The following is a 13417-nucleotide window of genomic DNA, read 5'->3' on the forward strand; positions in this document are numbered from 1 at the left end:
TCGGGGAGGGGAGCGGGCGCCCCCTCCCCCACCCATCTGCACCCAATTTATTCCAATCTGGACTCGGGGGCTTTCTCCCCCCCCCCTCGCTTTAATAATTTGTTTTATAATTGCACGAATCAAACCCATATCAGGCACACTGTTCTGCTTTAGGGCGTTATTGGATTATGGTTTCTGTGAATCACGGGAAGATGGGTTTATGGGCCACCACCCGGGGGGGGCTGCGCCTCCTCCCCCTCCGCTCCCCCAGCCCGGCTCAGCCCCAGGTCTTCTAGATCTTTCCCCAGACGGAGCTGTGGAGAGAGAGGTGGGCCCCCAAAGGGGCGGGGGGGTCGGGCCCCTTGCTGTTCTTCCGCAGGGGAGTTTTAGAGCCGGGCTGCAGTTCTTGGGGGCTCCTTGGGTGCGAGCCCCCCCCCCCAGGTCTTGCCCAGATGTGTGGGGACATCTGGGGGCCCGGCCAGCCAAGGGGGCAGGTTTTCAAGGCAGGGATCCCCTGCGCTGCTAATGCTAAGAGCCCCTCAAGCCAGGACCGGTGGGCGCCCCCACCCATGTTCCTCTGCCGAGGGCCCTTTAGACCCTACGTGGCCCCTCCAGATCGTGTGGCTCCCAATGCAGCCTTGAAGGTCCCAGGCAGAACCCTGACCCCCCCCCCCTTTGAGGCAGTGTAGAGACCAAATTCACCCTGCACTCCTGGGGGGTCCCCTGCCCCTCTTTTGAATGGAAACCCCAACAAGGCTTGAAGTGGCATCTGGCTGAGTGTGTCTTTCTGCTTGCGGTTCCCAGATGGGGACCTAAGTCGGGGGGGGGCTCTCTAGATCCCCATCTTCGGTCCGGCACCTTTCCCGCTCATGGGGGCTGGCATCGCCCCAATAAAAATAGCCCTGGGCTTGATTCAATGCAGGGCTGGAGGGAGGAGGAGGAGGAGGAAGGCGACCGTCTGGCTTTTAGGGCTGGTATTTCCGAAAAAGCTTTTCAAGCCGGTTGATGGCCAAGCGAGTTGGTGGCCGCGGTGTGTTGGGGTGGCAGAAAAATGCAAATGGACGCTTCGGCTGCGTCCACAGAGGTCGAATCCCCGAATAGGGGAAATGGTGGCTCTGCTTACTTTAATCGGTGCCCCCCCGGGGGCTGGGAATGGCCGCCTCAGAGAGGAAGTAAATATTTCCCTGAATCCTGCATCCAGTTCTGGGTGCTGCCCTTGAAGTGGGGGGGGGGGGGCGGGATTTCACAGAAAGGGACCTTGAAGGTCTTCCAGTCCCCCCCTGCCACCACCACCACCACCACAGGAGTCTAGTTGGAGGAGTAGAGGGAGGGGGGGAGAAGGCTCAAGGGAGGGACGGGCAACCACATACAGCTAGTCCTCAATTTACAACAGTTCCTTTACTGATCGTTCAATGTTAGAACAGCACTGAAAAACCTGACTTACGACCGTTTTTTACACTTAACGACCGTTGCAGCATCCCCGTGGCCACGTGATCAGAATTAGGACCCTTGGCAAGCGTTTCATATTTATGACGGTTGCTGCGTCCTGGGGTCACCTGATCCGCTTTTGCGACTTTCTGACGAGCAGCGTCAATGGGGGGAAGCCGGATTCACTTAACAACCGTGTTACTAGCTGAACTACAGTGATTCACTTAACCGTCATTAAAAAAAGTAATAAATGGGGCAAAATTCACTGAACAACTTAGCAACAGAAATTTTGGGCACAATTGTGGACGTAAGTCGAGGGCTCCCTGCAAATTGGTGGGTTGGCTGAATAAATTGGTGGCAAAGGGCTTCGGGCAGGAGGAGGCCGGCCCCCTTCCGTTGCGGACGGCAAATTCTCGCCTTCAGCTCCTGCCGGGATGCTGCCGATGGCTTCCTAGCAGGGAGAGCAGGTGGACCGGGGGGGTGGGGGTGTTTCTCACTGACCCCAAGAGTTGGGGGGGCTCCTGGGGACGCTGGAGCACAGTGGCACCACCACTTCTCGGGGACTTTGGTGCCGTTTCCTTGCGTAAGAGCCAGCCAGGGCTCCATGGCTGGGCATGGGTGGCTGTGGCGAGACCCTAACCCTCCTGCCTCTCTTCCCGTTGCCGTCGCCTTGGCCAGAGCCCAGCCCTCGATCTTCAGGAGGTGCCAGGATGTTGCCCTCCAGAAGCCAAGTTGCCTTCCAAGCAGAGCTGCTCCCCAGACGGCGTCGAGCTGCAGCCGATGGGGGGACCTGGCAGAGGGGGCCCCCGGGGCCTTTCTCTGCTCGCTCTCGCCCCAGCGGGCTTGCTGGCAGGATGGCCGGAGCCCCGTCTGGCAGCCAGCCCGGCAGGAAGGCCGTGCGCTGGATCTGGGTCTGTGCACTAAGCTAACTAGATCACGGCTTAGTTCTTGTGGCTTGTCCAGCAAGCAACTCTGAAAAGGTGCCAGAGGTGACGTGACGTGCGAAGGGGCCCTTCTGGGCCGGCCCAGCACTTCCCGCGTGACGGAACCGATGCTGTCGGGCAGCCTGAAGCAGAACACAGAAACACATACGGCATCCGGTTGGCATCGGGAGCGCCGCGGGCACAGTGGTTGCCCTGAAGTGTGTCAGGCAGACTCTGCGATCCGCAGCCAGGGGTTCGATCCCGGCTGGCTCAGAACTGACTCAGCCTTCCGTCCTGCCCAGGTTGGTAAAATGAGGCCCTGCATTGTTGGGATGCAAAGAGTGCCATTGAGTGCCATGGGGCGGCCCATAAGCCTAAGCCATTGCTGTTGTGGGTGGCTTCGGTTGATCTTGAGCTGTGCAACCCTCGGCCGTCTTGCCTTGACAGGGACAGTGGTAGAAGAGGGCAGCTCGGGGGCACGGGAGGAGGGCGTCGGGGAAGTCTCCCCCCCCTTGCCCTGAGAGCCAGCATGAGGGTTGCCGCAGTCAGAGGAGGGGGTCTGCAGGGGTCTTGGCTCTGCTGGCAAAGGGCGTCCAGAGCCCCTTCTGGATTGGTGCCCAGGGCCTCGGCTGGGCTGCAGAGACACTCCTTCCTGGGGGCTGCCTACGTGGCTCGGGGGTCTCGGCTGCCGTCCATACCGCCAGCCTGTGGCTTTGGCTTCACCCCACCCCACCCCCCGCCGGGGGACAGGAGTTCAGCAGCCGGGGCATGTCTGAATGGTAGCGAGAGCTGAGCAGGAGGTCCAACCCTCCCAATGACTTCATGAAGCCGAAAGGAAAGACCCCACAAATCCCACCCCCCAGTGGGGTTCCCCTGCAAAGTGGCCCCCTGGCTGCACAGGGCAGGCCGGGCTCAGCTCGGCAGGGAGGGGGGCAAAACGAGCTTCCCCTGCAGGTCCGGGGCTGGAGCAGGCCAGGAAGGGTCCAGTCTGAGTCCTCAGAAGTGGGCTGCAGCTTGGATCAGCCAACCGGAGGCAGCAGGGGGACCTGGGGGTCCCGAGCAGAGAAGCCCAGGCCCAAGTGTTGGGGGGGGGGCAGCTGCCACCCAGAGCCAGCACAGGCCTGAATTTCAGGGATGGCTTCCAGGGGGAACTACCCCCCCTCCCCCTCCGGGCTTCTCCGCTGCCTTTTTGGCCTGTCTGGCGCTGCAGGTTGGTCAGCAAAGGTGCCTCCTGGCAGGGATGTCCTGGGGGGGGCAGCGCAAGGAGGGGGGGGCTTTGAGCGTGCAGGCCGGCCAGGCACACACACACACACACACACACACACACGCCAGCCAGCAGAGCGGAAGCCGCCCAGCACTCGGGCCCATCTGCCTTTGCTGAGCAAGAGGCCTTGCAGCTGCTGGGGCTGTGAGTTGCTGGCAGCGCGCAGAGCTGCTGTCTGCTGGGGTTTATGCTGTCTACATTGAAACATGGCTGGGGGTGGAAGAGCTAGTGGCGCAGTGCCAGCCCCCAACCTTCCCCAGCCCCCCCCTCCCGTTCCCCCCTCTTTAAAGTCACATTTCCAGGCCAGACAAAGAATTAATCTCTGGGCACTTCAGATTGCTGGCAGCCCAAAGCAGGATGTGGGATTTTTTTTTCCCTCTGCCTCTCTCTCTCTCTCTCTCTCTCTCTCTCCCTGTGTCTTGGCTGACTTTTTTACCTCTCGAAGAATTTGGAAGGGCCGTGAGATTCCCCCCCCCCCCGCTCGCCTTGGTGCCGCGCAGCTTTTCTGCACAACCCATCGCCCTGCTGTGGCTTCGCCCCTAATAGATTTCATATGCTGGTGCCGTTGACATCAGTATCAAACTATTCTACATGTGATCTGGTGTATTTCCTGCAGGAAATCTGCAAGATATTTATTAAGAACTAATAAAATAAACCTCTCTAGGGCTTTTAGGTAGTGTTCAATTGTTCGTGTCTCCCCCGTTTCCTTTTATCAGCCAGGAGTTTTGTTGTGTTGCTTCTCCCTCCCTCCCTCCCTCCCTCCCTCCCTCTCACCGGCCCCCTCCCCAGGTCTTCCGAAGGGTGGACCTGGGGAGGAGGGGGTGTGAGAGAAAAGAGCGGGGCCTGCCAGCCAGCCTGCGCCTGGAGGGCCTGGCCAGTAGGACTGAAGCAGTTGTGTTCCCACTTTTGTGTGTGTGTGTGTGTGAGTGTGTGTGTGTGTGTGTGCTGGTGTGGTTGCTGGCCTTCCTACCAACTCGGGCTGGCTTTCCTCTGCAGCTCCCCTCACTTTCCTTCTGATGGCAGCTGGAGCCAGTTAACTTGCAAATGGAAGTTATCCTGGTCATGAACCAGGGGTGGCCGCTTGGGCTGTCCGGGGGGGGGGCGGTTTGCGTTCCCCTTCCTGGCATCATCCGCCGGGCACCCCCAAGCCGGGAGGGGGTGGGTCTCTTTGGACCTGAACGCCAGCCACCAGGTGAGACAGGTTGTCTGCTGGAAGGAGAGAGCAGGTGGGGGTCTCTGTCTCTCTCTCCCACAGACCCCCAGGAGGACTCCCCTCCCACCCAGGGCTATAAGCCTTTCCTGGTTTTGGGGGGTTGGCTGGGCCCTTTGGGGTCCCTGGTCCACCAGAGGAATCCCGGGGCTGGTTCCCTTTCAGCAGCAGCCAGGACAGGGGTCCCCAACTGCAAAATGGGGCCCGTGTGTGTCCCCCTCCCTTTTTTGAAAAAAACCCAGCTTCGCCCAAAAGGACCCCTGTTCTGGCTGCGGTTGGGAGGGAGGGTGGGCGTCCGCCCGCCACGGTGCCCAGCCGGTGCCCGTCCTTCGGGGTCTTTGGGGCTGGCCGGGGAAGAAAGGAAGGAAGCGCTCCCTTCCAAGCCCTCTGCGCTTTCTCAGCTTGATAAGCCTTTAAACTGGGGTGGGGGGGGCTGCTCCATTGGAATTGGCAGGGCCTCCTCATTCTTTTGTCTGGCTGTTTAGTTTTCCCCTCATCCTTCCACATGTGTGTTGCAGCCCGCAGCCAAGCCATCCTCGAGGCACGGAGCAGCGCCGCAAACTCCCATCTGTGGGCCCTCTTGCCCCTCCGTCCCACGGGCCGGGGAGGGGGCTGCCGTTTTCCCAGGGAGCCCTGGAGGGGGGCAGAGGGCGCAGCCCAGGGGCGGCCCTGAGCGCCCACCGATTTCTGAGGCCCGGCCAAGCAGATCCCTCCTGGCCACAGGGCGCCCCGCCGCAGGAGAGCCACGGGCCGTGTCCCTCTCCTCCTTGCTCCGGCATTGTCCAGCCACTGTCCCGCGGCCCTGCTCGCCACGGAGACGCCGAGGAGGCCCGTAGGGGGAAGGAAAACCTGGAAGGTTCATCGCGGCCGCTCCAGGTTGTCAAAACAACAAGGGGTTGTGTACTTACAGGTGTGGAAGGATGCCCTTTTCTAACCTCAGAGGCCGGGCACTCGCCCGTGGCTGTGGACGGCAGCGGGCGGCCTGTGCCAGGGCACCTCTGGGGCTCTCGGGAGAATATTTGGGCAGGCGGCCAACGCAGCATTTTGAGCCTGTTTCCTGCAGAGGGGCCGGATTGATGGCCCCGCCGGGGCCCCTGCCTGAACTTGGCCCCAAGCGATGGTCGCAGGGGCGGCCTGTCCTTCTGCGCTGCCGGGCCTTTGGTCAGAGCCTGCCCGTGGGCAGCTGGGCTGAGAGCGGGGGGGGGAGGTGCTTCTCTCCTGGCGAAGAGCTCGGAAAAGGGAGGACGGGCCGCTTGTCGCCCTGCGTGCCGCTGGGTGACCGGGTGCCCATCAGTGGTCCCGTGGCCCCACAGTGGGGCAAAGGCCGTCTGGCCCCCCACTCGGCCCGCAGAGGAGGGTCGGGGTGGGGGGGAATCCACTGCTTTTCCACTCCTGCTTTCTGCCCCGCGTTGGGCTTCTCCTTCCTCTCCCCGTAGCAGTTTTTAATCATGTTTTAGTTAGTTCCAGCCTTTTCCCTCAATGGATCCCATTGGAAAAAGCCTTTGAAAGGAAACAGTTGTACACTTCCCTTCCTTTGAAAGTCTGCTGGCACCTCTTCCAGCGCAGTAAACCATACAACATGGGCTTTCAGAGTTTCCAAACACAGACATGCTGGCGTTAAATTTAGGAAAAAATAGTTTACTCGGCCGGCCGTGCGTGCGTGCGCTCGGAGGGAGGCCCGGCGCTGCTGGTCAAAGCCGAAACTGAAACCTGGCTCGCAATGGCCTCCCTGAGCTAGCCGGCAGCCCGTCCTTCCCGGCTCCCCTGGCTCCTGCCCATGTGCAGAGCGGAATGCTGCCGTGGGCCCCAAGAGGATGGCGTTCCCCCCTCGGTGTCCCCTGTGATCTCTAGCCCACTGGCGGCCAAGGAGGGGTCCGGCCATCCTGAATTTTTGGCTCTAAATGGCGGGAGCCCGACGGGAGCTTTTTTCCCCCAAAAGGGGGTAGAGGGCCCCCCCCGCCCAAGGTGGTGGCTGTGGTGCTTTGCTTCAGTTTGGCCAGTCAGGAAAGGTGTGGGGCCAGGCCTCCCTCCCCCTTCTCCCCAGCCCCCAGGACCCCCAACTCTTTCCATCTCCCCCTAGTGCGGAGAGCAGCAGCGGCTTGCCCGGGCAGCGTGGCACAGGCGCCTGGAGGACGTGTGTCCCTCCTCTCCAGCTCCTAAGGAGGCAGAGCGCGCCCACCTCACGGTGCTTTTTCCCCAGCAGCCCCCCCAGCACTGCATGTGGCCGTAAAAGAGCCCCAGACGGCCCGGAAGCCCTGGCACCTTCCTGCCCTGGGTGCCCAGAGGCCCTGGCACCTTCCTGCCCTGGGTGCCCAGAGGCCCTGGCACCTTTCTGCCCTGGGTGCCCAGGAGCCCTGGCACCTTCCTGCCCTGGGTGCCCGGAGTCCCTGGCACCTTTCTGCCCTGGGTGCCCAGAGGCCCTGGCACCTTCCTGCCATGGTTGGCCAGGAGCCCTCGCTGCTGCCTGCCCTGGGTGCCCGGAGTCCCTGGCACCTTCCTGCCCTGGGTGCCCAGAGGCCCTGGCACCTTCCTGCCGTGGTTGCCCAGGAGCCCTCGCTGCTGCCTGCTTTGCACTTACTTTGGTGAACCTGGGGAGGCTGCAGAGATTGAAACCAAAAGTGAGATTGCATTTAAAAAACCAATATTCAAAACAGCCACTGCAAATGACTCTGTGGCAGCGTGTGAAGGCCTCCATTGCTGCCAGAGAATTGCTTTTGTGGTTTCCGTGAAGTGTGAGAGGCCCCGACCTCTGGGCTGTCTGCTGGGGGGGCTGCACAAAGCGAGGCCAGGCCGTGGCTCTCCCCTCAGGTGGAGTCACCGTATGAAAATCAAAATGCATACAGATATTAAATAAGAAAATAATAAAGGGTAATCAGAGAATCGTAGAAATGAGAGATTCTTGCTCTTTCTGATCATCACCGTTAGCTAGTTTGGGTCCTGAAACGTCTGCAAGGAAACAACCAAGCTCGGATAGCACCAGGGACCCCCCCCGGTCTCCCCCTCCTCCTCCTCTGTTAAGGAAGGGGAGGTGCCTGGGGGGCTTCCCCGCTGCACCCCAAAGCCCAGAGGCCAACTGAAATGTGGCTCTTTTGCAGATGGGGTGTCTGAAAACCCGTATGTGTGTGTGTGTGTGTGCGTGCGCGCGCAAATGGCCCACACAAGTTGCATTCCCCCCCCTTGCAGGATTCCATCCTTTTCAAGGTGGGGGGGCTTTGATGCCTCTGCTGCTTTTCCCAGCGTTTTATCTTTCCCTCCTTGACCACCACTTCACTATTTGCCAATACAGGCAGACCTCGGCCTACGGCCACGGCTGAGACAAAGTTTTCTGTTGCTAAGCGAGACATTGGTTGAATGAAGTTCGGGCCATTTTACGACCTGTCTCGCAGCAGCTGGTTAAGTGAATCGCTGCAGTTGTTAAGTGAGCAACCCGGCTGTTAAGTGAATCCGGCTCCCCCCACTGACTTTGCTTGTCAGAAGGCCACAAAAGGGGATTACGTGACCTCACCCCACCCCTGGGACGCTGCAAACCGTCATAAATATGAGTCAGCTGCCAAGCGTCTCAGTTTTGATCACGTCACCCCGGGGATGCTGCAACAGTTGTAAGTGTGAAAAACGGTCGTAAGTCACTTTTTTCAGTGCTGTTGTGACTTCAAGAGGGCTTTGATTGGGGGGGGGGGTGTTTCCCTGGCATCCGGGACGCTCGGCTGGTCCCTCCTCCGCCCCGGCCTTCTGCCCACAGCGGGTGGAAATGGCTTCTCAGCATGCCTCCCGGAGCCTTTGCAGGAAATTTCTGGGAATAACATGTTCTAAAAATGGGAGCCTGATTCCACAGATACTTCCGGGAAAAGGCTGCGCTGGTTCCGTTGCCCGGGCAGAGCGTGCCCTCCGGAGCAGAGGCCAGCAGCTCGTACGTGTGCGCGGGCAGGCGGAGGGTGGCGGCGTCCTGCGCTTGGCAGCCTGGGGGAGAGGAAGCCAGGGGGGGGACAGCCCCAGTGAGGGCTGGAGGGGGAGCGGACGGGGCCCGGATCCTGGCCGGGCAGTCCGAGGGCGCAGCGGCTCCTCCCGGGCACAGCCGGCAGAAGGCGGCCTTCCTGACGTTCTCCTGCAGACCCCCCTCCCTCGGCCCTTGGGCGATGCCAGGGGGGATTCCTCCACTCAGCAGCTGCTTCCTGGCGATGACGACGACGTCAGAGCGGAGAGCAGGGCCGGAGCCGAGAGTCGTGCTCTGGGGTGGGGGCGGTGGGGAGGGGGCCGGGGATGAAACAAATGAAGTGCCGAGTGTCTGATGGCTTCCATGGGGAGCTCCTTCCCCGGTTTTGGCAGCCTTCGGCTCTGCCGCCCCCCCCTCCCCAAATTGGACAGGCGGGGAGGCCCTGCCAGAATGAGAACCAGCTGGGCTTGGGGTGGGGGCAGGTTAGGGGGCTTTTGGGGGGTCCGGTCGGGTTGGCCCCTGCCATTGGGGCTGGCCTCCTGCACAGGGCTGGGGTGGACGGCCGGGAGATGCCCTGCAACTGGGCACGGTCACCACTCGGGAGTGGGGCGGCAGTGGCCGGCTGGAGGGGGTGCTGCCCTGGCCCTGTGAGGGATGATGGGGGGAGGCCTGCCCCATCGTCCCCCCTCCTTCCCTGCTGCCCTCCTTCCTGGTAGGGGGGTCCCCTTTGCTTTGGGTCTTGTCTTGTGTCCATCTTTGTCCAGAGCAGGGAGGGGTGGTCCGGTGCAGGACAAGCAGTGTCCGCGGGGCGGGGGGGGGGTCAGCCTGCAGAAGGTGCTCCTGGCTGGGACCCCCCTCCTCCCCCCTCCCCTTCTTCCTCCTTCCTTCTCCTCCTCCTCCTCTTGCAGATATTTCATGACCCGCCTGAGAACGTTCCCTAGTTGGGTCATGAGACGTCTGCAAGAAAACCACCCCACTCAGAGGACCCCACAGCCCCCCTCCTCTTCCTCCGTTCCCCAAACCCCACTCTCTGCTAGCACCGATGATGTCATTTAGTCTGGTAAGCCTCCTCCTCCTCCTCCTCGGGGGGCTGGATAGTCTCTTCTCTCTGCTTGAGAATCCTCTATCGGACCCCCAGGCCATTGGGGGGGGAATGGTCCGGGCTTGCTCCCCCCTCCGCCCCCCCTCCTTCCTGGCCAAGAGGTGCCTCCTCCAGCGCCCCTTGCTGGGCAGGGCCTGAAGCGCTCTCCCCCCCCCCCGGGGCTGATGGGCTTCGGGGTTCCTTGACAGTTACAATAACAAGGCCGGCCTTGCTCTGCTTCCCAGCCAGCGGACACTGGCGGCCGCTCCGTTGAAAGATGAACAGCGCTAATTAGAATCGCATAACATCCGGCCACATGGCCGCCTTCTCCCGGCCGATCCGTTTCCTGAGACCCAACAGCTTTGACGACAGTTGGTTTATGTTTTCCACGAATATTTTGTTCTCTGGGAAACCGGAGCCCCTGCAGCGCAACGGCGGCCCAGGTAGCTTGGCAGAGCCCAGGCCGGGACTTGCCCTGGACCCCAGGCCGGCCGGAAGTCCCAGGCCCTGGCTTGGAAAGGACTGCTCCTGGTGCTGGGGGGCCGGAAGGAAGCCCCCCTCCCTCCCCCGCTGCTGGCTTGGCCCCACGACCAGCCCTTGCCCGGGAGGGCAGCGTTGGCAGCTGGCAGGGCCCAAGGCTGCCAGGTGGGCCACCCGTCCCCTTCTGGGTCCTCCTCGGGCCACGGCGTGGACCCGGGAAGCAGCTTCCGGCCTTTGTGAGGCAGAAGGTGCCCCCAGCGGGCAGAGTCAGCGGAGGGACGGGCGCCAGGCAGTTTTCAGAAGGAAAAGGGGAGCCCACTCTCTCAGCCCCCCCCCCCATCGTAGGTGTCACTGCTCTCTGCACCTGTGTGACTATCTTATCATGTAACCATAGTGAATCTCACATGTCCACACTTTGGGCTCAAGTGTGGTCGTAAGTCGAGGACAGCCTGTCCTGGGGTTTTGGGGTGGCTTGAGTCCCCTCTGAGCCCGTCCCGGAGAGCTGCAGACGGTTGACCTGTTTCGGAGGGTCTTGTGGCGGCTGAGGGGTGGTCCTCGAAGCCCTCTGCTTGCCAGGGACCCCCGCGACAGAACCCCGGAGTCGGAGGGGATGCCGAGAACCAGGAAACACCGCTTAGGCTGCCTTGAGACGTGGACGAGGGGATTTCAGATCCCGTGGCCGGGTTCTTCTTCCTTCTAGCTGAGGAAAATCTGGGTAGCCGTATTTGCCCCCCCCCCCCCATTATTTCTGGTCCGGGTGCCGTTCCAGACAGGCGGCTGTCCACCCCCATCTTGGAAGCCCCCGGTGACAGAGCAGACCCCACTTCCGGAGGCGGCTTCTGTCCCACGGGTCGCCAGGTTGCTTCTCTCCTCGCTCAGTCCCCATCCGTTGCTTCCTTCGGGGGGGGGGTTGGGAAATAAGTTCCCCTTCCCTTTTTTGCGGCAGCCCCTCAAACATTGGAGCACTGCCATCACGTCACCCCGGTTCTTCTCTTCGCTAGACGAGACGTGCCCAGTCCCTGCCACCGTTCTTCGTATGCTTTCGCTTGTTTGTGCGGCCCGGTTGCTGGCATGCTGCGGCCCGGTACCGGTCCACGGACTGGGGGTTGGGGGCCCCTGTTCTAGTGCAGCCCCCTGCTCAAGCAGGAGACCCTAACCCATTTCAGACAAGCGGCTGTCTGGTCTCTTCTTAAAAGCCTCTAGTGATGGAGCGCCCACAACCTCTGGAGGCAAGCTGCCACAGCCATTCCTGGAATCAATAACCATGATAGAGTTGGAAGGGACCCTGGAGGTCATCTAGTCCAACCCCCTGCTCAGGCAGGAAACCCCATACCATTCCAGACAAAGGGCTGTCCAGTCTCTTCTTAAAAACCTCCAGTGTTGGAGATGGTCCTTGGATCCCAGCTGAACCTGCCCCTTCACCCACTGATGGCTAGCTAGAGGCCCAGGCCTAGTTTGCATCCTGTCTTGACTGCTGCAGGCTTCTCCATGTGGGGCTCCCCTTGAAAAGTCTCAAAAGTTGCATCTGGTGGAAAAGGGGGGCAGGCTGCCAGTCTGGGTGAAGCCCCGGGATTGTGCGATGACCGCATGGGAAGGTGGCAGCACGCTGGTTGTGTACTGAGCCCCACTCTCGGGAGCTAACATGTCTTGGCCCCGAAAACCTGAGCGTCTCTTCTGAATTTGACCAGTGGCTGATAGCCCCTCCTCCTCTCTCCTCCCAGCTGTGGCCCCTCTCCTCTCCTCTCTCGGGCCCCCCTCGTTGCCTGGCGGTCAGCTCAAGGGAGTGACTTTTTGCGTTTTCTGCATTTGAAAAAAATGGTAACGCTTGACCCAGAGGGGCTTTTTCCCCAAAAGGCAACTGGACTTTCTTGGTTTGTTTCCCTTGAAAACATTTCACTTCCCACCCAAGGAGCTTCTTCAGCATCAGAAGCTTCTTGGACGAGAAGCAAAACGTTTTCAAGGGGGGGCGGGGGGAAATCCCCAAGAAAGTCCAGTTGCCTTTTTGGGGAAAAAGCACCTTTGGAGGATGGAGAATCTCCTTGCACACGTAACGCATCTCGAGTGCTTGACCCGAGTTTGAATCGGCAATCGCGGTAATGCAAAGTCCCCCCACGGCTGGCTGCGGGCCATATTTGGGTGGACAGTCCCGGAGCATCGCCCCTCGGCTGCTTCACAGACCGACATTGTTGACTGCAGGAGTCCCAAGCCGGAACCGCCTCTCCTGCCTCCGTCCCTGCCCCACTGGGGGGCGTAGCTGGCCCACTTCTTTGGGGTCAGAGCACTCTTGAGCTACTCGGGGTGCCCCCTCCAGCTTTGCCATCTTAGTGAAACTAGCAGGGCTGATTTTAAAGAACCCCTTGCCGAGGATCCAAGGCATTACAAGAGGCAGCCCCTAAGAAGGCCGTTAAACAGCCTGCCGGCCCCACGGGATGCCCCACCTCAGCACCCCGGAGAAGCTTTGGGGTGCAGGGCGGGGCCTTGTGGGGGGCTCCTCCCCTTTCCTCCCTGGGCAGCTGAGGGCTGACGGCCTCTAGGGGGTGAACTTGCCGATGGGATGGGCCGGACTCCCGCAGCCAGAGCAGCCCCTCCCTTGCCTCCTGGGGGGCAGCACCCCCAGGCTTGGCCCCCTCCCTCCCGCTCTGCAGCTTCTTGCTTGTCTCCTAGAGTGCCTGTCCGAAGACTGCCGCTCCGTGATCCAGCAGCAGGCCTGTGCCCTGGGCCTGGCTATGTTTGCCATCCTGGTCAAGCGCTGCACCCAGCTGCTGCAAGACGTCTCCCTAGGTAAGGCGGGGGGCACAGGGGCATCCCTGCAGGAGATGCCCACAGGCTGCGCATCCAGCACTTTTCTTCGGGGGGGTGGGGGTGGCTGCAGCTGCAGGGGAACCCCCCATTTCACTACTATCCCCATCACTCTGGGCAAGGGTGAGATGCCGGTCAGCCCGTCCAGCCCCTGTTCAGCGTGGCGGTCCTGGCCTCCAGGATTGGGATGCGTGGGCCGGCCTTGGGGAGGAGCCCTCCCCAGCAGACGCGCCCAGGCCACCCTCTCTTGACTTTTGTTGGGTTTGGGGGGGCAGATTTTGGGATTCAGATCCCTCTGGGTCTCAGGGCTCCTTCCGCTCCC

General features: G+C 61.3%; 1 protein-coding gene across 5 annotated transcripts in view; it reads left to right on the forward strand.

The window, feature by feature from the left end:
• The window catches only part of SMG6 (SMG6 nonsense mediated mRNA decay factor), a 67591-nt gene that overhangs the window by 27885 nt on the left and 26289 nt on the right, over positions 1–13417 (forward strand). For all 5 annotated transcript variants that reach the window (XR_014024663.1, XR_014024664.1, XM_081314207.1 and 2 more), the window contains exon 11: positions 12961–13077. Coding sequence is in view for 3 of the 5 variants with exons in the window: in XM_081314207.1 (XP_081170333.1) it covers positions 12961–13077 (117 nt within the window). In the remaining 2 variants the exon portion in view is untranslated. The remainder of the gene's footprint in view (positions 1–12960; positions 13078–13417) is intronic.

Source organism: Vipera berus, assembly GCF_964194415.1.
Source record: "Vipera berus genome assembly, chromosome: 1".
Classification (NCBI taxonomy): domain Eukaryota; kingdom Metazoa; phylum Chordata; class Lepidosauria; order Squamata; family Viperidae; genus Vipera; species Vipera berus.